The sequence below is a fragment of the Myxocyprinus asiaticus genome, chromosome 49 (assembly GCF_019703515.2).
Source record: "Myxocyprinus asiaticus isolate MX2 ecotype Aquarium Trade chromosome 49, UBuf_Myxa_2, whole genome shotgun sequence".
In the NCBI taxonomy this organism is placed as follows: domain Eukaryota; kingdom Metazoa; phylum Chordata; class Actinopteri; order Cypriniformes; family Catostomidae; genus Myxocyprinus; species Myxocyprinus asiaticus.
The window spans coordinates 5,685,449-5,711,619 of record NC_059392.1 but is presented as its reverse complement, the minus strand read 5'-3'; the positions used below and the strand labels follow the sequence as shown (position 1 = coordinate 5,711,619).

The 26,171-nt window shown below is 35.4% G+C and overlaps 1 protein-coding gene across 3 annotated transcripts in view; it reads left to right on the top strand.

Annotated features, from left to right (window-relative positions):
- Positions 1 to 26,171, top strand: part of glsa (glutaminase a) — a 33,505-nt gene that overhangs the window by 5,258 nt on the left and 2,076 nt on the right. Inside the window, exons 2-17 of one of the 3 annotated variants that reach the window (XM_051693312.1) lie at positions 5,834 to 5,924; positions 6,191 to 6,309; positions 8,319 to 8,448; positions 8,605 to 8,684; positions 8,862 to 9,025; positions 9,299 to 9,357; positions 12,443 to 12,475; positions 13,883 to 13,941; positions 14,194 to 14,260; positions 14,348 to 14,398; positions 16,566 to 16,742; positions 16,885 to 17,016; positions 17,961 to 18,053; positions 24,588 to 24,649; positions 24,795 to 24,871; positions 25,016 to 25,079. In XM_051693312.1, the coding sequence (XP_051549272.1) occupies positions 5,834 to 5,924; positions 6,191 to 6,309; positions 8,319 to 8,448; positions 8,605 to 8,684; positions 8,862 to 9,025; positions 9,299 to 9,357; positions 12,443 to 12,475; positions 13,883 to 13,941; positions 14,194 to 14,260; positions 14,348 to 14,398; positions 16,566 to 16,742; positions 16,885 to 17,016; positions 17,961 to 18,053; positions 24,588 to 24,649; positions 24,795 to 24,871; positions 25,016 to 25,079 (1,458 nt within the window). The other 2 variants (XM_051693311.1, XM_051693313.1) reach the window with 2 other exon arrangements.

Genomic DNA, 26,171 nt, shown 5'->3' with positions numbered 1-26,171 from the left:
CTACTTTTGCATAATGATGATGGCACATATTGCAAAGAAAAGAACCACCACCATATTTTCTTTAGGAAATGTACATTTTTAGTTATTTTTATGACTGGTAACTGATATGATGGTATAATATGGTAAATGTTGTACGAATGTTTAGTAGAAAATCTGTTTAGTACTTTTGAAACCTAGCTTTAAAAAGAGTGCACAGTTTGAATGGGAATAAATAAGCCTTATTATAGGTTTCCAACATCGCCCTAATCAGATATCGATAATTAAAAAAAAGACTAATATTAGCTGATACCGACATAGTGACAGATATATAGTATCTAAAATCCAGAATCAACCCTATCTGCATTGCCACCAGCTGATAAAAAAAAAAAAAAATCTGTCATTGTTTATATAAACATCAATGTTAATTCTACTACGTTTAGCATGAGGTAAAGCGAAAGAATGCAGATCCAGTAGCGCAAACACTAATGTGTGATACAAATGAATCACCTCAATGAAGAAACGCTGGTATGTGAGGTTTATCTGACATGACGGCACCAGCTGGCATGATGTGTGTGTATGAGTCATGCTGGCATGGATGGCATCTCTGCATGCCACTGCTGCATTGGAATCATGCCAGGTTTTGCCAGCAGAGCAATAAAAATCTGACAAATACTGAGTGAAAAATGACATTTCAGACACGTCATATGACCATGTCAGAACGAAGTTTTTTTGTTGCCTTTTAAAAACATGTTCTTTTTTATCTAATGGGTAGCTGATAATCTTTTCTTTATGTTTATTTACTTGATTCTTTTTAGACCCAGTTTTATTGTTAATACAAAGCCCCTTACAAAAAACGGTACTGTGGTACAGCGATGGTATGAACTTTAATATATACTCTGAAAATTAATGACCATATACATATAGCATGGTATTTACATGGAACTCCAAGGTACTTTCCATAAGTACCATGGTATTACCAACAAGGTACCATGTCCAAAAAAACATGGCATTACCATGGTACTTTTAAGGTAGTGGCATCTCAGTAGTGGCGGGTGGTTCGTTTTTCTTGTAGGTTTTCTTGTGTATGTGCTTGATTCTATGGACATGCCAGATGCTTTTGCTGGTTGGTTGACTGATTCTCATTGAGGTGGAAGGAGATAATGAAGACATTGTTACAGAATCATCTGGCTTACACACACATTTACCTAGTTTCCTAAATGGCGACTAATCATAGACTTCCAGCTAGACCCCAAAAAGAAAACTTTTAGAATGTAAAAATACTGTATAATATCTAAAAAACATTTAATTTATTTACGAGTAAGTTTTACCTTTGATGACATCCCCAAAGAGTGATTTTGTCAATTTTGTCTCCAAAGTGTAGCTAAGTGCTAATCATGTTTTGTTCAGCCCATAGTCAACTTTTTTTGTCTGATATAATTCTAAATGGAAAGTATACCACAATAAAAACAGATAAATAGTGTTTATTGAGCTGTGTCATGTAGTGGATTATTTCTGGTGTGTGTTTGTGTGTAAAAATAGCCGTGTCGGAGAGTATGTTAGGCGCAGTGCCTGTGCATTAGTGAGGATCAGAACCTTGTGAGGAAGTAAAGGCTTAACTCTGCAATCAGTAGCGGGACGGGAGGGGTGGCTACTTTCATTACGGTACGTGTCCTAGTTTACCATTTTGCCAGGCTGATGTCCCACGGCAAACTGCAGGTCAGACGGCCTGACGGGTGTTAGTAGAACGGTCCACATCAGCAATGATTGATTGGATAAGTGTTGTCTGGTTGTGTTTGGGAGTGTATATGATATATGGGAGTGCTCAACCGATATGGGTTTTTCAATAGCTGATGCTAGTGGTTGACCAATATGCATATCAGTCAATATTTGGCCATTTTGAGATTATAATTCGATAATAACCATGTCTGTAAAGTGGTAGCTCCAAAATGTACAGTCATTCTTGTCATCGGATTATGGTCATTTTCTGTTTTTAAGTCTTTTTTATTTTTTTTATTTTTTTTGTTTATATTTTGTAAAAAAATGTATTGTGTACATGCATTGGTTACTCTGCTCTCCAGATATAAACATCAATCATTGAAAAACTCATGCTTGTTTCACCATTAGCCAAAGCTGATATGATATTTAAAATGCTGGATAACCGATGGCTTATATAATGCATATATGTAAATGTGTAATTTATAGGGCTGTCATTTTAAAGTGTTAATTCAGTGCGATTATATAAAAAATAACGAGTTAATTTTTTTTTACATATTCATGTCCCTGGACTGTAAAAAGGAATATTTCTACTATCTACTATCGTACCCATTCAAGCTAAAAGTACCACCTGTTTTCAGCAGGGGGCAGTAAACGAAACTCCAGGTGTATAGGCAACGCGCAGCTTATACAGAGAACAAACCACTCTCAGGCTTGCTTGACTCTTGCCACAGCACAAGATGACAACGCGTTCAATCACAGCTGGACGGAGTGCAATTACGAATGCAGGGATCTCGAGATGTGTTTTTCTACATTTCAAACTATGTGTAACTTGACACAGCCACCTAAAATCGCTGTTTATGATGCAACGCAACCAAAGCGAGACGCTCCAAAATCATTCGTCTGACGCATGTGTACATTGACACGTCCTTAGAATAGCCCTTATAATAATCTATCGCGGACAGATTGATGAATTCAATTGCAAAATGAATAGCTTTGGACTGTAGGCTAATGATCACATTTACCTTCGCATGGCTTAATTCCACAGGCAAAATACAGTAATTTAAATGGGAATCCGCGCAATCGACTTTCAGTGCCGAAGAATTTCCCCTCGCAGATTTCGAATTGAGTTCATGTTTGGTGAACTTTGACAGGCGAATTTGCCATCTTGACCAATAGGAAATTGTTTGGTTTGGCAGTGACCTCTGTGTGGCCGGTGCTTCGTACACAGCTACACTGAATGGACAAGGATCTAATTTTAGCTGCATGTTTCTTTTTAACTTGACTCTCCCAAAGTATAAAGTTTAGCATTAAAAAGAGTCTGCTTGGCAATTAGTTTTTTGCTGGTTTCACGTGCACTCAGCATCTAGTTTTTTTTTTGGGGGGGGGTTTGCTTCAAGAAGTTTTGCAGGATTTGCCAAATAGTGTAATTAAAACCTGTTAGTTTCTCTAACACTGATGTTTTTTCAACTTGTGAATATGGAATATCCTCATTTATACATGATATCTCTTCTAATTAGACCAAAAGTCTGTTTTTAAGAAGTGTTCATGTTATTAGAAACGTAATCAAATTGCTCTGTCAGTGATGATAATACAATACCTATACCATATGCTTATGCATTTGTTTATATTTGTGTCTCATTTGTTTACTTTGTCAATGTTTTATATGCCTGGATATCTCATTTCTAATTTATTTTCTCTCCCTTTTGGTTGACCTGCTTGCTTTGCATTTGTTGTGTAAGTATCTGGTTCAGTTTCATTTGATCATTAAATGTGAACACTTTTTTTTCCTCTTCAAATTGCTTCTTACTCCTGTAAGACACTGTGCTTAAATGTAAACCACCCCAAAATGACATCACAAAGGCCTTGAGCCACTAGTGCAACAGTTTGGTTCCCGAAGTAAAAATCCCATGAGTTTGTTTCCATAGGGGTTTTGATTATTAACAGCAAACCTACCGTGAGCTCTGAGGTTGTTATTTGATGGTATATGCTTATGTTGAAGTCATCAGTTTTATTTGAGCATAACTTAAAAAAAAATGTAATAGCAGAATTCCTGGTAAAGAACTACCCTACCCATGATCTTGAGGGCAAAATTCCACCAATCAGAGAACCGTGGGAAACAAAGCATGGCAAAAGAGCTCTGCAGCGACTGCCCACTCTAATGACGCACTGTGAATTATGTAATCGAGTTGGTCACCCTACCCTCTCAAACTATTAATATATCTGAATATTTTGCAATAAATGAACATTGAATATCGTTTCTGTACTTTTATAATTCACAACTTTTAATCATTAGTTAAATATTTTTTCATAGTTTTCAATTAAATTATGTAATCCGGAATGCTTCATTGGATTGTAGTTCCTCATTAAAGACATTAAGTACATAGATTTGTAGCTTTGTCTTTTTGTCCAATTTTCAAATAATATTTTGCTCCAAATCAAAGTTTGTAATGTTGTGATTCACCTCGGAGCTGGTTGGTTTGATTCATGGCTTAGAACTCTTTAGATTTTTATGAAATCCCTATGTAAGAAATGAATGGGTAAAATACTTCTGGAATCAGGATGGCTGAAAAAGTAGGCTGGCACTGTTGCGTCTATTGGTTCCAGCAAACAAGTTTCTTTTCTAATGGGTTCCCACCAATTGTTTTATACTTGGCTAATGAATGTTTAACAAATGTAACCTTTCCAGGCCTGAATTATGATGTGTAACTACCTCTTCTAACACATTAACTTTTTTCTGAGAAAATATGGGTTTCAGACAGTCTCACAATGTCAGCCAGTGGTAAAAATATATTTTCCCTTCTACAAGATGTTTTTTTATGCCAGAAACATATTCCACACGCAAACACAGACATGAATTCTTGGCAATCGCCTTTCAAGCATGCAATCCCATTGTACGTTCCTAAGGTGTGTTCTAGGGTTACAATCGTAACAAACCTCAGGACACAGTTAAATCTTCAAATATCTGTGCCATTAAACTGTAATGCTTATTGTTATTCAGTAGAGGTCTAATTTGCCGATAACCCATTAATTTGCTAATAGTGTTTAAAATCGATGAATAAAATGTAATAAAAAATGTTTTTGTCTTTCCTAACTATGACTGGCACAGACATAGAGGCTACAAGAGTCCAAAATGAACAAAATTACGATTTGGTGCATAACGTGAGACTTTTAACAATGAACAATTAGAATACCTGGAAAACACATACTTATTTTGCGTCTCTTATTTAAAATGATGGAGAGTTGGCTCCGTTAGAATGCTTTATATTCAAGTATTTACGAAATTAAGCATTTTATAGCCTATATTCACCAGATTAAGGATTTTGTGAATATGTATATATACTTTTTTTATAATTAAAAACAGAGGAACAGTTAAAAAAAAAAATAAAAATATTGGTAATTATCGGCACCAATTTTTGCTCATAACCGATAGTTCCAAAATACAACTATCAACTAGCTATCGGTCTACCTCTATTATATAGGTATCATGAAAAGTTGTTAGGAGCTCACTACGTCTTTTAAGAAGTCCAAAAAAACAGTTTATAGGTGCATTGGCCACAAATATACTAATAGAAAATGTATTTGCAAAAGGTGAGCACACTATTTTTCGACATACAGCACTATATGTGAGATTAGTGTGAATTTAACTGCATGGATGGCAAACTTTTCAGTCATGGGTAACTATCCTCAATTGTAGCTAGCTTTAAACTTGTCAAGCATTTAACTAACTTAAAACTGTTGGCAGTAGTTGACTTGGTAGAGAAAATATGCCATAGAAGCAGAACGCTGTGCCAGTTCCTGCTTTAGCGCCTCTTGTGGCAACGCTGATAATACAACGTGGACATGCGTGATGAATTGCGGTCTGACACATTTCGGAATGCAACAATGAGTGAACATTTGTATTCACGTAGAGAATGTTACGGACCTAATACTTTTAATGATTAAATGTGAACCCCACTGCCTGGCATTTTGAGAAAAATTCTGAAACGTGTTCCCTTATCATGAACCACAATAGCATTGAAGCTTAATCCTAGGCATAGCCTCTTTCGCCTGCCAGTGAACTCCTTGAGTATCATCCATTTTTTTCAATGTCTCTCTATTTCTCAATGGTATTGTGTATCTCTTTACGTCATAGGAGAAGGAAGGCAGGCATTTTGCCCAGCCTGGAAGATCTGCTGTTCTACACCATTGCAGAGGGCCAGGAGAAAATTCCGGCTCACAAATTCACCACGGTAAAACCACACACACACACTGGGGAAAGAAAGCAAGGCCATTGCGTCCAAATCTCTGTCTGTAACTGTCAATATAGATACCCCTTATATCGGTTTCCAAGTAGTTGCACGTCAATAGATATGCCACAATTGGTTTTATTGTTTAATGGGGTTCTTAAAACATAAGATTGTTGTTACTATACTGTAGATTTTCCATACAAATAAGACTGTTGAGTCTCTGTAATCTTTGATTGTATATATTATGCTAGTCTTTTTTATGTTCTCAGGCATTGAAAGCCACTGGTCTGCGTACTGGCGACCCTCGTCTTAAGGAATGTATGGAGATGTTAAAGGTCACCCTTAAAACCACTTCAGATGGTGCTCTGGATCGACATCTCTTCAAAAAGTAAATATAAGAGCTAAATAAAATTGAAACACTATTTGATCTAGGTTAATGATGTGGTTTGTCCATCTCACTTTTATGATAAATCAACTGGATTCAAAGTATTTCAGTATATTGTACTGTATATTGGCATCCAATTGTGTGACATTTCCATTTATAGCATATAGCAACTTCAAAAATAAGGCTGTTGCAGACACTGATGTTGTGCAGATGGTAGAAACCTATGTTTTTAACTTAAGTATAAAAGGGATGTTTTGTCCTTGACAAAGAGTTTTCATTAGTCAGCCATGTGGCGCAGTGCCCGTTTAGTTTTGGGGTTTTCAAGGACACGTCAAATCGGAAATCACTTTCTTTTATAGTCCCACATCATATGAATTATTTACTGGATCTTAGAAAGGCTCTACATCAAAAGTTGTGTTTAGTTTGATCTTAGTTTTTTAGAAGTTGTACCAAAGTGTTTTATATTTGTTTGTTATTTATTTTTATTTTACCTGTTAATATTTACAATATAACTTTCAGATCTTGAATATCAAAATGAAAAAAAATGTATCATACCTGTACCTCCAAGTGCATAGAAATATAAGGAAAACTTGGCTTTAACACTTCTGTTATTTAAATATTATTATACAATATGTGCACTGAAAACCCTAATAAGTTGACTCTACTCATTTCATTGAGTAAACGTGTTCCCTCATTTGAGTTGAGTAATGGTGTCTCAATTAACTTGGTGTTCATATAAAATGAACTTAAATATTTAGGTTTAGTTAACTAGATGCAAGTAGACTTAACTCAGGTTTGCTATTTAGATGTTGTTGTTTCTACTTAATAATTTTAATTGAATGGACTCAAATTTAGGTCATACACTGAAAACCCTAATAAGTTGACTACTCATTTCATTGAGTAAACGTGTTCCCTCATTTGAGTTGAGTAATGGCGTCTCAATTAACTTGGTGTTCATATAAAATGAACTTAAATATTTAGGTTTAGTTAACTAGATGCAAGTAGACTTAACTCAGGTTTGCTATTTAGATGTTGTTGTTTCTACTTAATAATTTTAATTGAATGGACTCAAATTTAGGTCATACACTGAAAACCCTAATAAGTTGACTACTCATTTCATTGAGTAAACGTGTTCCCTCATTTGAGTTGAGTAATGGCGTCTCAATTAACTTGGTGTTCATATAAAATGAACTTAAATATTTAGGTTTAGTTAACTAGATGCAAGTAGACTTAACTCAGATTTGCTATTTAAATATTGTTGTTTTTAATGTTGTTAATCGTTTTATTTGAATGGATTCAATTTGAGATCAAACAATTGCATAGCTCAAATAAAGATCATAACTGAGTATAGGTCAGTCATTAAATAATCTTAATTCTCCAAAGAAATGCATGTATACCTGCACTTTAACTGCACATGCATAAAGAGAATTAGTCAACAGGATCCAACTTGACCAAATGGGACACTGACCAACCTAATGGTGACATCTCACGAAACAACTATTTGGAACAAAACAACATAAATAATACTACAAAAGAGCTAAAACCTCTATAAAATCTTAATTACAACTATTTAAATGCCCCCATAACTTCTCTTTGACCAAGGAAACAATTAAATAATTCAAGCTCAAAGCATTATGGGTATTCCCCTTAGCCTCAATTTTGTACTCAAAAGTTTGAGTTAACACTGAAAATCTTAAGCCTATGGATTTTTATGATAAATAAGTTCAGTTAACTTAAATATTTGAGTTATGAGCCCAAAACTTGACATTTCTAGGAATGTTTATTTAAGTCAACTTGATTTTTCCATTAATGATAACATTAGGGTTTACATACCGTCTTTTTATTGTCTCGTTTTTACTGCCATGCAGATATAGCACACTGTGCATAATGTCTGCTTGATGTATTTTAAAAGTTGCAGTGTAGTTTCTCGAAGAAACCACATTTCGTTATAGTGCATGTTTTTCAATGTATAAAAATGATAATAAACCTGGCTTTGACTTCTGTTACTGTAGATGCGTGCAGAGCAACATCGTGCTGCTCACTCAGGCTTTCCGCAAGAAGTTCGTCATTCCCGACTTTCAATCGTTCACGTCTCATGTCGATCAAATTTACGAGAGCGCTAAATCCCTTTCGGGTGGCCAGGTATGCACTTTTTAAATCTTTTTAGTACATTTGCTGATCTTTATGACAGAACACACTGTGCACTTTTTACACTTTTTATTTATATTTATAAATATTGCACATAGCCTTGTTTTCATTTCATGATACGGACTATTTTGTCGCTTTTCCGTTGCGTAGGTGGCAGATTACATTCCTCAGCTAGCGAAATTCAGCCCAAACCTCTGGGCTGTTTCTCTCTGCACAGTAGATGGTCAACGGTAAGTTTTCGGTCTTGAGTAAAATACATAAACTGGTTTGTTCAATTTCATCAATGTTTACTGATGTTATTTTGGCGTAGATAAACATAATTAGCTCTATCTATTTATGCTGCGATTTGCCATTTTGCCCTTGACATAAATCCAAACGTGACTTCCTAATTTTGTTACTTCTTACAGATACACTGCAGGTGATACGAAAGTTCCCTTCTGTCTGCAGTCGTGTGTGAAACCGTTAAAATATGCAATCGCGGTTCACGACCACGGCACGGAATACGTTCACCGTTTTATAGGGAAAGAGCCCAGCGGTCTTCGATTCAACAAACTGTTCCTAGATGAAGATGGCAAGTCTTCTAATCTCTCTTTAAAATGAATGTTTCTGAAATGTATTTTGAATCAGTGGAAAAAAGTTTGTTTTTATGTGCTAGATAATTTATTTTTTTTAACAGTAATCATTTTCCTAGTGTGGATTTATAGTTATGAGACTCACCATAAAAAAAAAAATTGTATGTAAAAAAATAAATAAGTGAATTTGGGATGAAAATGTGCTTAAATGTCATGAAAATTTCCTTCATATTTTTATCTTCATCCATTGATTCGTTGATTTATTTTTCCAGATAAACCTCACAATCCCATGGTAAACGCTGGTGCCATAGTTTGCACCTCCCTCCTCAAGGTAAATCACATTCTTATCTGTACGACCTTCTACTGTCTTGATAAAATGAGACCTGAGTACATCCCTTAAAATGTGTCAGAATTGGTCACTTTAAAAGTACCTTACCAAATGTTTAGCTATGCCGATGATGTGTTAGAGGATGTTTGACGTGAGACCGGATCAGAGAGACGAATGGATTTAATCTGATTACTTTCTCTCTCTCATCATGAGATTAAGGTTATGAATAATCACGCAGAAAGGATTATATATTAGAGTGGGAAAGCAAGAGGAAGGAAAGTGGGATGGGCAGGAACAGAGAGTAAAAATAGCAGAGTAAGTGATAGCTACACGTTTGAAAGGGAAATTTGATAGAAAGAATGAACTCTATGAAGACAAAGTGGGAAAGATTAAAAGAAAGATAAAGGTCTCAAAAATAAGATTTATTAGCTAAAATTATTAGGATGACCCATGCAAGCACAGTGCTAGTTATAAGGGTTCGTTTGATTAACATAAATTTTAACCTCTTCAACTCTGTGGCATTTTTGGGCTGCCACCTGCAATTTTTCACACTAAAATTTAAAAGTTCACCATTTACACATACTGTCATTTTATTCCACTAGATGGCAGCAAGTACTAGAATTTTTTTTTCCCTCTATCACCTTCAATAACAAAATGCTGATCTGAAATGTAGGTGGCGCTCTAATGCATTTCAGATGTGCTCGTCCATAGACATTCAGTCTAATTTTCAGTTCATGCACCACCCCCAATGTTTCATTGAATATCTCGGCCTCTGAGTGGACTAGAAGCTCAGTCATTAGAAAGCTGAGATCCTCCCCTTTACGATAATGTATAACATTTTATCATCAATAGTCGATAGCATATATTTCCAATGATTTGTTTAGCATTATTTTCCTGCTGGACCACATATTTAAGATATAACATTGGATTATTCACATAAGCTAGTTCGCAGACAAGTAAAACATGGCTATTTTTTTAGAAGGTAAAAGCAGATATAAAGTTTTTAGCTATTTGAGGCTTACAGCAGCAGTGATCGGTGCATAAAAGAGATATTTGTATATGATGACTTACAGAAATCATATTTCAATTTGTGATTCTTTTGAAAATCTTTCAAACTGTGGTATTAGGGTAACAAAACAAACTGTACAGAGTGAGAATAAGAGCTTTCATTTGATATATAATTTGTCTATTTAAGTGCTATTTTAAAGACTTTTATATTCATATTAATATTTCTACCACATGAACTCTAGGTGGCGCTGATTTGCGACGCAAATGTTTTCAGGCCTTATATAGTTATTAAGTGATGGGTACCTATGAAAAGTTCAGATTCTAAGCTTTCAAATGATACCACATATGCCTAGCTTATGTATTCAGAGCATATACTTTTTCGTGACATATCGCCCCCTACTGGACCCAGAGTTGAAGAGGTTAAATACAGAAACGCAAATAAGTTACTGTGTATTCAATAATATTATTAATATTATTAAATAATACTTTTTCATGTTGATTTTACTTTGACAATACCAGTTGGGATTAATGTTTAAAACATTGCAAGGGTATACATGTCATAACGTTTTTGAAATCGTAAATCGTAGCAACTTTTTGAAAATCGTATGTGTTATGTTAAACAAACCCGACTTCTGATGCATTAAGGATGTAGGGTAAAAACATGATCCCAACCTTTTCGCTGCTTTAAAAAAAGTTTTTAAAACATATTTGTGCTAGCTGGGATTCCCCACTGTTTGCAATAGTTGCCGAGTTAAAGTCAATTGATGCATAATTGACACCTACTCCTAAAATGGAATATCCTATAAAGGTGTAATAAAAAAAAATGAAGTACTGTCTTTTTTACATTTTATTTTATTTGAGAGCAGGCAAAATAAAATATTTTTGTTTCTAATTAGTTACGTTCTGTTTATTAAAAATAGAATTGAGTAGATTTCAAATCAACCACAATCTGTAGTATAAAAATGCATTATTCACAGGGCTTTGTTGACCTGTTAAAAACTCATGAACATTATTACGAACAAGCATGTATAAGCAGATTTTTATAACAAGATCAAATTTTGGTGTAATTTGCACAATTGTGACATCAGTTTAAGGCAAATACCTTGCATGAAACGTATCTTTCTCTCAGGCCTGTCAGGGTGGAAATGTGTGATGTCTGTGTAAAGGCTTTTTGTGGTTTTATTGTTGTTGCGTATTTTACAGCATTAGGAACAGTGGGAAATTTTGACCCTCCAACAGGTCAATGACGTTGGTAATTTCCCTTTCATTTATTTGTTTTTCCTCATTGAACAAATTTCAATCTAGACTAATGCTAAGCTATGTCATCATAAGACTGACAAATTTATTTATTTGATTTGTTTTGCATATTTGATTTGATAAATGAAAGCAGATCAAATGTACCGGTAATTGTATTTACTAATTGTGGGAAACCGAATCAAGCTTCATTTAAAATGTTTAATTTTGCAATTGATTTTAAAAGGAGATTTTTACTTTTATTAGTAATTTATTACATTCTTAGGTATTTAGCAAGCAGCTTTTAATTCGAATAAACTTTTCTTCAGTGTGGAAAAAACATGGATTTTTTTTTTACTTCAAAGTCTCACATTTCTGCATTACACTTGAGAATCATAAATAACTTTTATTAGAACACTACTAAAACAAATTTACAGACAACACACAAAATTAACTAGAAAAGTTAGTGGTGTTTTAGATGTTTGGTCTGATTTTTCCCTCTCAACCCCCACTCTTAACCTCGCACTTAATATTGCAGTAATATTACTTACAAACACTGCTTGCCTTTGTTTCTTTGAATAATGTCAGAAAAAAAACATTTAGCATCTAGAGAGTTAGAATCGTCATGTGAATTTTTACATGCTTCATTTGAAATTGCCTTCGTCCTTAGCTGTATAAACTCAATTCATAATTCTTATGTCTACATTGTGTATGTCTAAATAATATGGTAGTTTAATAATATGTATTTTAATTGAATGGCTGTGCATTTAAACGTTTTTTTCATACCATTGTAAACAGTTCATTTCAGTGGTATAATGCATTCATATGTTTCATTTTTTACTTTCAGCAACGTGTAAGCAACGCTGAGAAGTTTGACTATGTGAGTACAATAAATAAAATAAAAAAACATTTTTACATTTTCATTGTTTATTCTTGTTGAGGTCTGTGTATGGAAGTATTTTAATGTCAAATGTCTTTGAAAAAGAAGAAGCATGCCGCATTGCATTAACAGTGTTTGCATTTTTTTAGGATGCAATTTCATATGTTTAGATATTTAAGCTGTGAATTTTTCAAATTAAAAACATTTCACACAAAATGTAATCTTTAAAAATTCAATAATAAATATTCACCTTCCAAAGTTCAGTTCCAGAATATTCTGTTTTTATTTTATTTTTTTCCATCTTTGTTATTTAAGTAATATTCGGTCCATTATATTTCACTTTGCAAATCCCCCTCTTAAACTTCAGTGGTTAAATTTCTGTTAGAAATTCAACAGTATTCGTGCCGATGCACAATCTTCACTTGCTGCTACTATGCTTTACCACTGTTGAATTTCCAACCCAATTTTAACCACTGAAATTGTAGATGCAAATTTGGTAAGCAAAATATAATGTACAGAATATTACCTGTCGAATAATAATGAGGAAAAAAAACGTAGTATTTTGGAACTGAACTTTGGAAGGTGCATATTTCTTATTACATTTTTAGGCTGCATATATGAAAATACACAGAAATATTAGTTTGCCCTGTAAATATATCTTATAAAAAGTATATGTCAGAATTTTCAAAGCTCTGTGATTTTTTTTTTTTTTTTTTTTTTTAGTGGGCATGAATGAAATGAAATGGTGATTGAGAGAAATACCTCAGAAGCCTGTTGTATCATATTTAATACATGGATTTGGGAGGGTGGGGGGGGGGTCAATAAAATAATATTCAAAATTTTAACCAAGCACAAGTTGCTTATATTCAGCAAATAGTCATTTTAAAATATCAGTAACAATGTAATCATTACTGTCACTTTTACTTTATTAAAATAAGCTGTCATTTATCCCAACATAAGAGTCACTTTTGCACAAGTCTGCCGCCATTTTAAATAGATTGATATAAACATTGAAACCACTTTTTTCACAAATAAGCTCTAGATGGTGCCATAAACATGTGAAACTTACATAGCATAGATTATTTGGTTCATCAGCTTGAACAAAGAGTGAAACAGGAGCAGTCAAGCGTTGTGTAACATAATTGATACACACGGCATTCTTGGGTTAATTATGTAATTTTGTGTGAAATGTTTTCAATTTAAATATTCATAGCTTAAATATACAACCATATGAAATTGCATCCATCCAAAAAAATGCAAGCACTCTTAATGCAATGCGTTTATTTTTCAGTTAGTACAATGCAGTGTTTTTTTGTTTTGTTGTATTTTTTTTTTTTTTTTTTTTAAAGACATTTGTCATTAATATACTTCCATATCTGCTGTGTTTAATGAACTGATTCGTTGTAGGTGATGAACTTTATGAAGAAGTTGGCCGGAAATGAGTATGTCGGTTTCAGCAATGCAACGTAAGTTTCTTTCTTTTGCATTAATCTGCATTATTGAAATCCCAGCAAATTTCTATAATGCAAATTTCAGTAGTTGATTCCATTTACTGGAAAAATTTCACAGTTGAAATCACTTTAATATGGAATAAAATCAGTACTACAAATACTATATAAATACTAGTATTTTTACTTTTTTATTTTGTATCAAAAAGTACCAAGTACTGGATCTTTTGACAGTTGGGCCTTTCCTAAATGTTTCCTGCTGTCTTGTAGGTTTCAATCAGAGAGATTGTCAGGTGACAGAAACTTTGCCATTGGTTACTACTTGAAAGAGAAGAAGGTATGCATTTAATTCTTTTATAGCAATTGTAGACCATTGAAAATCTACTAAAAGGATTAAGTTTTAATTTCTTTTCCACACTTACAGTGTTTCCCCGAGGGCACCGATATGATCTCCATCCTGGACCTTTACTTCCAGGTCAGTATAAATTAAACATTCTTTATACATTCACAGACAATTTGTCTGTTTGAAAAACTTGTGTTAAATTGGTGCAAAATTAACTGTACATGTACAGAGGGCTTCAGTATTTCTGGAATCTATCATTCCTTTCCAGGAATGTTGAAAGTATAAATTATACTTAAGTTAAAGTGTGGGTACTTTGTCAAAATTTGACTTAATTGAAAGTAAATCAGTTACTCGAGAAAAAGTCAAAGTAGCCAAAAACATTTGTAAAAAGGTTTCCACATGTAATTGTAATTAAGTATTAATTAAAAGTAAACATTTTTGTTAGCTTTAGAAAGAGACTGAAATCAAGAGACCAATATTTTCTCATTAAAGTAACTTTGCACAAACCTTTATTGACTTCATTTGCATTTGACTCAAGTTTGTCCATCCTCAGTGATGGTTAGACACAAAATTAATTGCTTTACACGTTGCATTGAAATTGATTTCATTGGTTGTTTTAAATTAAAGTTAATTACATTTGTGGAAGTATGATTTGTTTGGCTTGTTAACTTGGTAAGATAGACAATTTCTTTTTTCAACAAGAGTTAGACCCAAGAAATGATGACCAGCAAAATATGCACTCTGTTGGTTAAATGACATTTTAAGTCATTGAAAAAGAAAATAAACTGTGATGTAATTAAGTAAATACTAAGTATTCAATTTCAACAGTTTTCAAGTAAAGCACAAATTCCCCCAAATAGTACTTAGTACTCATTACTTAGGAATTATTACAATTAATAAAACCATTAAAAAGTAATTAAATTAAACATTATATACTGAAGTACTTTACACCCATTATTTATTTATTTATTTATTTATTTTTTACAGTGATTACAAGTAAGAATTAGACATTCTATGTTATTGTATTTAAATACAATATTTAAATGTTAATATTCAAAAAAGGGTTCAGTACAACTTGAGCTCAACCGACAGCAATTCTGGCATAATGTTGATTACCACAAAAAATTATTTTGACTCTCGTTCATTAAAAAAAAAAAGAAGAAGAAAAAATGTACATTACAGTGAGACGCTTCCAATGCAAGTGAATGGGACAAGTCCTTAAACGCTAAAATACTCATCATTTCCAAGCCACAAGATGTAAACAATGTGTGTTAACATGTTTTTAGTGTGATAAAACCGCTTACTAGCCTTATCTGTTTAAAGTTAGATGCAATATTACAACTTTGTTGCCATGACGACATAACGACGGTAAACCTTGCAAGCGATTTTATCACACTAAAATCATATTAACACATATTATGTTTACGTCTTGTGGCTATACTTTTGAAACAATGAGTATTATAACGTTTGCGGGATTGATCCCATTCACTTTTCATTGTAAGGGCCTCACTGTGACCATTACTTTTCTCCCCAATTTGGAATGCCCAATTCCCAATGTGCTCTAAGTCCTTGTGGTGGCGTAGTGACTCACTTCAATCTGGGTGGCGGAGGACGAATCTCAGTTGCCTCCGTGTCTGAGACCATCAATCCGCGCATCTTATCACGTGGCTTGTTGAGCTCGTTACTGCGGAGACATAGCGCGTGTTGAGGCTTCACGCTATTCTCCGCGGCATCCATGCACAACTCGCCACGAGCCCCACCGAGAGCGAGAACCACATTATAGCGACCACGATGAGGTTACCCCATGTGACGCATCTTATCATGTGGCTTGTTGAGCGCGTTACCGCGGAGACATAGCGCACGTGATGACTTCACGCTATTCTCCGCGGCATCCACGCACAACTTACCACGTGCCCCACCGAGAGCGAGAACCATATTATAGTGACCACGAGGAGGATACCCCATGTGACTCTACCCTCCCTAGCAACCGGGCCAATTTGGTTTCTTAGGAGTCCTGGCTGGAGTCACTCAGCACGCCCTGGATTCGAACTTGCGACTCCAGGGGTGGTAGTCAGCGTCAATAATCACTGAGCTTCCCAGGCCCCCCGTAACCACGATTTTTGAATAAACGAGGGACAAGTCGAAATTATTTTCTGTGGTAATCAACATCATGCCACAAATGGTGCTGATTGAGCTAAACTTTTATTGAACTCCGAAAATTAGTTTTAAGGTTTATCTCACATCAGCTGCACAATGAATATTACAATATGATTGAATGTGTTTTGGTTTGTTTGTTTAGCTGTGCTCCATTGAGGTGACCTGCGAGAGTGCCAGTGTAATGGCAGCTACCCTCGCGAACGGCGGTTTTTGTCCAATCACTGGCGAGCGTGTGCTGAACCCTGAGGCTGTACGGGACACGCTGAGTCTCATGCACTCCTGCGGCATGTACGACTTCTCCGGACAGTTCGCTTTCCATGTGAGTTTCACTTACATGTGCACACATACACACCTGGGGCATGTGGAAAATTTCTGAAAGTTTTACTTTCAATGTACGAAAGATGCAAACACGCATGCAATCACACTCTGTTACAATTTGACATTGTGTGCTTGTACCGTAGGTTGGTCTTCCGGCTAAATCGGGTGTTTCCGGGGGTATCCTGCTGGTGGTGCCCAATGTGATGGGCATCATGTGTTGGTCTCCTCCTCTGGACAAACTGGGAAATAGCGTGCGAGGCATTCAGTTCTGCACGGTACTAAATTAAATTTTTATATTAGGGCTGTCAATCGATTTCAGTTGTTGCGTGTTACCTGTACTGCTGACATTGATGAAATGTTCAAACAGGCCAATGGAATGCTCGTTAATTCAAACTCCAAATCAAAAAGTAAACAAACCCACAGAAGGGGGGGTGGGGGTGCTGGGTAGCTCAGTGAGTATTGACGCTGACTACCACACCTGGAGTCGCGAGTTCGAATCCAGGGTGTGATGAGTGACTCCAGCCAGGTCTCCTAAGCAACCAAATTGGCCTGGTTGCTAGGGAGGGTAGAGTCACATGGGGTAACCTCCTTGTGGTCACGATTAGTGGTTCTCGCTCTCAATGGGGCGCATGGTAAGTTGTGTGTGGATCGTGGAGAGTAGCATGAGCCTCCACATGCTGTGAGTCTCCGCAGTGTCATGCACATTGAGCCACGTGATAAGATGCGCGGATTGGCAGTCTCAGAAGCAGAGGCAACTGAGACTTGCCCTCTTGATTGAGGTGAGTAACCGCGCCACCACGAGGACTTACTAAGTAGTGGGAACTGGGCATTCCAAATTGGGAGAAAAGGGGATAAAAATTTGACAAATAAAACACAAAAGGCCTTTGATCTGTTTTAAGTTGCTCTCTCTATCCATCTATCTTATGGTTTATCTGACTATTTATGTGACATTCTGAATAGCTAGCTGGCTGGCGGTTTGTCTTTTACTTCTGTAAAACCATACATTTTCAACCTTTTAAAGCTAGCCTAAAAACTTTAAACTTTCAGACAAGGTTTTGTCAAGCAAACATCAAAGTTTGTCTTGACAAACTTTACCTACCTAGTTCATGTATGATCAGAACTGTATTTAGCACTCAAATACAGGACTGAAACTGTATTTTGCTGCTTTGTAAACATATCCTCTTTCTACATTGATTTTACGGTTTCTTTTCTTTTGCAGGATTTGGTTCAACTCTTTAATTTCCATAACTATGATAACTTGCGCCATTTTGCCAAGAAACTGGATCCACGCAGAGAAGGCGGAGACCAACGGGTGAGTGACAGACGCTTCCTCCCAATCAGAAGCAAAATGCTGATTTAATTTAGGGATGGCCAATATACCGGTTGAAATGATAAACCAGTAAAAATGTGTAAAGTGGTATACATTTTTCAAATATTGTTTGAATTGTGGTTGTGCGAAACAAACGGGCGTTCCAAAAAGTACAGTATTTTAAAATGATTTTATTATTCATCTTAGTATTTATTGTTTCTTTGCAATTTACTTGACTATTAACTTCAGACATTATTATTAGTCAAAAGGACCTTTCTTATTTTTTTCAGTAGCTTTTAATCATTTTTTCAGGTGTATGTCATGATGTATTATTGTTATCGACCAAAGTTTGTAACATTCTTCTTATGTTGCCCACCCCTAAATGTAACTAATGCGAATAATCCTCTAACATTGAAGAATCACAAGTGTGTGTATTGTGTGTATGTGTGCTGATAAACCAAAGCATTTGTCCTCGTCCTGCATCGTCGAACTACTTCACTCCTTTCAGCAAATTACATTTTTTCTTTTCCTCGGCACAGTCTGCCCTCTACTGGAGGACCAGGGTACTGCAGCACATGTGCCTTCACTTGCAATGCTAAATTGCTAAATGCTAAACATTTCTTTTTGATTTTGATTAACTGTGCCACTCTGAACTGGCTTGCTTAAAGCTGAAGTGTGTAATTTTTATATGAAAATACTTCTATCCCAGGTTCAAATGCAGAGGCGACTAAAAGTAACCAATTCGAAATTTCCCTAAAAGTGTCCGGTAAAAGGGACTACCTGTTTGTTTTTCAGTTCTGTTTGGTGATGCCAGCAGTGCATATATTGCACACTTCAGCTTTACATTTCAGCAGTTTCTTTAATTTCTCTGCCACCCATACTAACCCAAGCGGAAAATTCCGAAATTAAATAATCTAATCTGATAATCTGTCCGTGTCCGTATTGGTTGAAACAGCAGCAGCAGAATCTCGGACCGCTGGACTATACGAGTCTACAGAAGGAACTCGCACTCACTGACAAAGTGTGGAAAAAAGTCTGTCCTTCCGAAACGGATGGGGACAGTTCCACCTCTGTAGTCTATAGGATGGAGAGCATGGCGGAGCAAAACTAGAAGAGACAACTGCCCCACCCCACCCCACCCCACACACACCCACTTTCTTTTTCTTGTTTTGTCATCCATCAGCTAATCATTTCCTTTGATTTATCAGTATTTCCTGTATTGAATTTTATGGCCACATCCACACTAATACGTTTTCATTTGAAAACGCATTGATTTCGCTATGTTTACGCCTTTTATCCACACTTCAGTGACGTTTTCCTCTTCCGAAAATGGAGCGCTTAGAAAACACTCTCCTTTTCCGCATACTTTTGAAAACAGTGTAGTTAGGTTACATCTACACTAATCTATACTTGGGTTTTTCACATGCCACTAAGTCTTGCGCGCACAGTGAATGTGACGTAAATTTCTGCATGCACACGTGCGCGTACATAAATGTAGTGCGTATGCATTAAGTATGTCCATTAGGGCTCGCGTTTAAAAAAAGAACACTCAACTGTGCGTTAGTCGTAACAACACGTGGAAAAACTAAGTATACTCAGGCCGAGAGGAATGTCATGTCCTTACTGGCTGATGCTGCTAAAACCATGAGCATGTTGTAGAACTATTTATACTTACATTTTTATTTTTAGTAGATTAACTCTTGCCCAATAGCATGTGTTTGTTAAATTTGACTTCCAAGTACAGTGTTCTGGAGATTTTGTCAGGTTTTGCCTGAAATGCACAGTACAAAGCATACCAAAGACATTTTTAAAGCTGATGTTAAAAAACTTAGACCTATTCTAGTCCCTTTAATGTGAAGAGACATCTAGCCTATAAGTAAGCCATTCGTAGGTAACCTTTCTGAAGTGCAAATACATTTGTGATTCTGTGGCACTTTAAAAAATGTTCTCTATTTATTGGAGCAACCCGACATCTCCACATTGACGGGGAAGTGTTTAAACCAACAGTGATAATTTTTGTAATTCCTTTGGTGAAACTAGTGGCACAGAAATTACACACAACAGCTTAAAATGTTACAGTTCTGTAAGAAAAACAATGCTGCGTTCACATCGTGTTGGAATTACTGTAATTACGAGATTCCGGCTTGTTAGCCATTCACATCTTCGTCAAACTCGGAAACTACGAATTTGATGAACATTCTGACCTGACGGAACTTTTAAGATTTTGTTCGTCAGACTCGGAAACTCTGAGGTCACATCAACACTAATACGTTTTTGTTTGAAAACGCATGAATTGTTCTTCGTTTATGTCTCTCATCCACACTAGAACGGCTTTTTCCTTCACCAAAAATTAAGCGTTTCGAAAATGCTCTCAATTATCACGTACTTCGAAAAATGATGACGTTAAAGGCACAGTCATACCTTCGCACGGCGAAATTCCGTGGGCAAAATACAGTCATCTCAATGGGAATTCGCTCTATCTTGAATTTCGCGTGATGGACTTCTGGTGGCGAAGAATTTCCCCTTGCGGATTTCGCGTGGAGTTCAAGTTTGGTGAACTGTGCGCAAACTTTCGCCACATTGACCAATTGCTTGATTTGGCAGTGACCTCTCTGTGGGCGGTGCTTCATATACTGCTATACTGAATATTCACAATGGACACATTTTAGTGGCAAGTTTCTTTTCAACTCACTCTGCCAGAGTATGAAGTGCAGCATTATTCACATTAATGCGGTAAGGCGTGGTCACACATACCTTTGCACATAATTCCGCAGGTGAAGATGACGTGGGCAGATGTTGAGCACGTGTGAAATCAGCAAAAAACTAACTGCCAAGCAACCTCTTTTTAATGCTGCACTTTATGCTCTGAAGAGTGAAGTTAAAAAGAAACTCACCGTAAAAATTATATTCTTGTCCACCCACACAGAGGTCACTGTCAAACCAAGCAACTTCCATTGGTCAACATGGCGAGTTCGCTTGTCAAATTTCACCAAACTTAAACTCGACGCGAATTCCGCAATGGGAAATTCTTCCATTGTGCGAAATTTACGATTGCGCAGATTCCCATTGAAATGACCGGCGGAATTTCGCCGTGCGAAGGTAAATGTGACCACGCCTTTAGGAAACTGAAAACGGAAAATGGATTAGTGTGTTAGTCTGGATGTTGCCTGAATTTGATGAAACCTAACAGAACTTAGCTGTGAACGCACCATAAGATTTAGTATTAGAACTGCTTTTTTCAAATAGTTTCAGAAACCTTCAGAAAATATTCCTGAGGTTCAGTGTCCTTTGTTGTTGTACGTGATTACATTTTGTCAGTCTTGTCAATCATTGATTTCCAATTTTTTTTTTACCTCCCTGTTATCAAAATATTTGGTTTGGAGAATGTATGTTATTGAGGGTGTTCTGTTAACTTATTTCTGGTAGTATTATGAAACATTTAAGGATAAAGAAGTTCGTTCTAAATTTGGTGCATGACAGTTAAATGTGAAAAGTCAAAATCTGAGTCTGTGTAAAATAACATTTTACTCTAAGAACCTTAGTAACACTATAAAGGGTCTTCTGGGTACAATTCAACAGGCTATTTTCTGTAAATTTGATTGAATATTTTTTAGTTTTATGTTTTAATTTTGTAAAAACAAAAAAAGAATCTATATGTATAAAAGTAACATACATATGTTAAATTTCGTTTAGAAACCAAACAAGTGATTAAAGCTAACTAGCACAGAACTGGTCGACCTTGATCAGATAACTTTATGTGAAAGGGAAGAAAGATTGTTTCACTTTTGGTTTCACAATGCAGATTTTTCTTGCTGTTAAAATTGTATTTGAATCATTGTTTCTAACCCAGTTCTTGATTGTTTTTTTTTTTACAGTACTGTATTCTGTTATTTAATTTCTTAATATGTGCCTCTTGAAACCCATTAATTTGTTGTTGTTTTTTTGTTTTGTTTTTTTGTTTGTTTTTTTGACACTATGAATTGCTATTTTAAAATCTCTGAAATTAATTATTCAAGATTATTCCAAACTGAGCAAGATATGTCTGCACCAAGAGCGACTTAAACTTACTACGTGAACTTGATTTTTATTTTTAAAAGAATGTTTTGCTTGCTGAATTTCAAGTTATTGGCATTGATTGACATTTCACTTGCTGTTTTATGTCAGAAATTTTAACGTCCGTTACCTATTTTGTTTATGGAGACTACCTTTAGAAAAAAGAGCAGCTTTGTAAATTTTTTACAACATATACAGTGATTTCTTCTGTTTTTATGTATATCTTATACTAAATTGTTTCAAAAATTAAAACAAAATCTAACATAAAACAAAGGTAATCTGAGTAAACACAAAATACAGTTTTTAAATGATAATGTTATTTATTGAAGCAAAAAAGTTATGCAATACCAACTGGGCCTGTGTGTAAAAGTATTTGTCCCCTTAGTTTCTAAATCCCCAAATCTATGAAACTGCATTCATTATGGCGTTCAGCTGGACTAAACTCACCCAGACCTGATTACTGCCAGCCATGTTCAATTAAATCAACACCTAAATAGAACTGTTTCAGCAGCATGAAGTTGGCTAAAAGGTCTCACCCAGTAGCACACTATGCCAAGGTCGAAAGAAATTCCAGAAATGATGAGGAAAATGGTGAATGAAACACATCAGTCTGCGAAGTGTTACAAAGCTATTTCAAAGGCTCTGGGACTCCAAAGAACCACAGAGAGAGCCATTATCTCCAAATGGAGAAAATTTGGCACAGTAGTGAACCTTCCCAGAAGTGGCCGACCTTCCTAAATTCCTCCAAAAGCACAGAGATGACTCATCCAGGAAGTCACAAAAAAGCCAAGTACAACATCCAAGGAACTGCTGTGGCAGGACCTAACATGCAGTTCATGCTTGAAAACCCTCCAATGTGGCTGAACTAAAGCAGTTCTGCAAAGAAGAGTGGGCCGGAAATTGTGGCCCACTACAATTGACTGCAGTCTTTCACATGGGTGATATAGGTGTTGGATAACTTTTGCTTCAGTAAAAAAAAAAAATTATATTAGAAAACTGTATTTTGTGTTTACTCAGGTTGCCTTTGTTTTATGTTATATCTCGTTAGAAGATCTAACACAATTTAGTATGAAAAATACACAAAAATAGAAGAAATCAGGAAGGGGGCAAAAACTTTTTCACAGCACTGTATAGTATTATATAGTAACAAGTATCACTTTTGACACTGTGGAATGTTTCTATAATAGAAGACTGAAGAATATTTGATTGATACGACTGAACTTTTAACAAACCATTACACACTCAAATTATTTGTTTGTTCCAAGGTTCTCTTCTTTAAATTAGGTCACGGTGTAGTAGTTTTCTTTATATATATATATATATATATATATATATATATATATACACTGGCGGCCAAAAGTTTGGAATAATGTACAGATTTTGCTCTTATGGAAAGAAATTGGTACTTTTATTCACCAAAGTGACATTCAACTGATCACAATTTATAGTCAGGACATTAATAACGTGAAAAATTACTATTACAATTTGAAAAAAATGTTCAGAACTTCTTAAACTACTTCAAAGAGTTCTCATCAAAAAATCCTCCACGTGCAGCAATGACAGCTTTGCAGATCCTTGTTATTCTAGCTGTCAGTTTGTCCAGATACTCCGGTGACATTTCACCCCACACTTCCTGTAGCACTTGCCATAGATGATGCTGTCAGCTGAGGACATGTGAGGCGTCTATTTCTCAAACTAGAGACTCTGATGTACTTATCCTCTTGTTTAGTTGTACATCTGGCCTTCCACATCTCTTTCTGTCCTTGTTAGAGCCAGTTGTCCTTTGTCTTTGAAGACTGTAGTGTACACCTTTGTATGAAATCTTCAGTTTTTTGGCAATTTCAAGCATTGTATAGCCTTCATTTCTCAAAACAATGATTGACTGATGAGTTTCTAGAGAAAGCTGTTTCTGACGTAATATTGACCTTAAGACATGCTAATATATTGCATACTGTGGCAACTCAAAAACAAACACAAAGACAATGTTAAGCTTCATTTAACGAACCAAATATCTTTCAGCTATGTTTGATATAATGGCAAGTGATTTTCTAGTACCAAATTAGCAATTTAGCATGATTACTCAAGGATAAGGTGTTGGAGTGATGGCTGCTGGAAATGGGGCCTGTCTAGATTTGATCAAAAATGACTTTTTTCAAATAGTGATGGTGCTGTTTTTTTTACATCAGTAATGTCCTGACTATACTTTGTGAGCAGTTGAATGTCTTGCTCAATATACTTATTGTCTTCATCTGTAAATGTTCTAATAAATGATGCTTTACCCAGTGTGATTTATTCCTTGTTTCTTGATGTTCACTGTTTATGCTTTGTATGTATTTTGTACATAATTTTGTTATACTGGATAACTATGAGGTCATTTGACACAGCCTGACTTCGAACGCTTGAGATCCTGTACAAGTGGTTCATGCATTGATGTCGTTCTAGTGTCATTCATTTGCCACAAACGACTCATCTGTTGTCTTCCAGGTCAAGTCGGTTATCAACCTACTGTTTGCAGCCTACACAGGGGACGTGTCAGCCCTAAGAAGGTACCGTGAAACCAAAAACAAATGTTTTTAGAGAAAGCTGATGAGTATTTGACACAGTTTAATGCAATTAAACTCTATATTTCTATGCATTTCACATTACCTAATGATTTTTATGTATTTTTTTTGCACGTTCACATGTGAATAGGTTTGCGTTGTCATCCATGGATATGGAGCAAAGAGACTACGACTCTAGGACTGCTCTCCATGTAGCTGCTGCTGAAGGTAACGTGCAAAAGATATCGAGCCGTTGAGCCCAGGCTTGCTCAGTTTGTTTCCTGTCATTGACCTAATTTTCACTCTGTTTTTTCAGTGTAAGACCATTCACTTTGGCAGTCACGCTCATAAGTGCCTATGTGTGTGTTTTAGGTCATTCTGAAGTTGTGCGTTTCCTCCTAGAAGCCTGTAAGGTCAACCCAGTGCCCCGGGACAGGTACAAAATCAAATCTTCAAATCTGCACCGCAGATCTTTGTGTTATGTTGCATTAGCAACTAACTGACGAGTTTATGAAAGTTAGGAAAGAAATCGGAAGAAGAAAGTTTCGTTAGTGGAAGGTTACGTACGTTTCCTAGTTAAACCCTGGTGTATTCATTTCAAATGTCATAGTCGATTGTCATTAAATGTTATTTTAAATGATTGATTAATTTTTTGAATTAACACAAAACGTACATGGAGGACTCCAAACACCATATATACAGCCTATTTTTAACTACAATTTATACTTACAATTATAAATGAATATACTTAAAAATTGTATGTATTGATATTTGCTATATTTATTTAAGCCAAGTGTTAGTTTTACGGAAATTGTGGCCCACTACTTGGGGTATTACTGACCACATTTGTGCTGAATATGATTATTCGACAGTCGATAACTTAAACAATAAAATTATTAATCTATCAATTAATCTAATGATCAGTTCTTTAACTGTAATAACACATTTATAAGCGGATCTGAGAAGTTGATAGTCTAGTCATTTTTATTTGTATAGCGCTTTTCACGACACACTTCGTTTCAATGCAGCTTTACAGAAAATCATGTGTTAACAAAAAATGATAGTAGGGCTGTCAATTGATTTAAAATTTTAATCAAATGTATGTGCTAATTAATGAATTAAATTAATTGCATGTATTAATATTTGCTGGGAACCAATATATGAGAATTCAATAAATATAATTAACTTTATTTATACAATATTATAAAATGATAAAAACATTTCATAAATATAATGAAATGAAATTGGTACTTCAAGCTAGAAATGCTCCGATTGTATATAAATTCCTTATAAGGGAATTTATGCATGGTCAGAGGGCACGATTAAATGCATTTAATGTAGTTAACGCGTTATTTTATTAATAATTAATCATGCTTAATCGACACATTAAATCAACATCCCTAGTTGTGAAGTACAAATTTGTAAAAATAAAAAGGCTAAAAGTGTAAAAAGAGACGTAGCTTAGCAGTTAGTGCACATGTTCCAGACATGTTGAGCCTAGTTGCTAATGCAGGAAATGCAGGTTCGA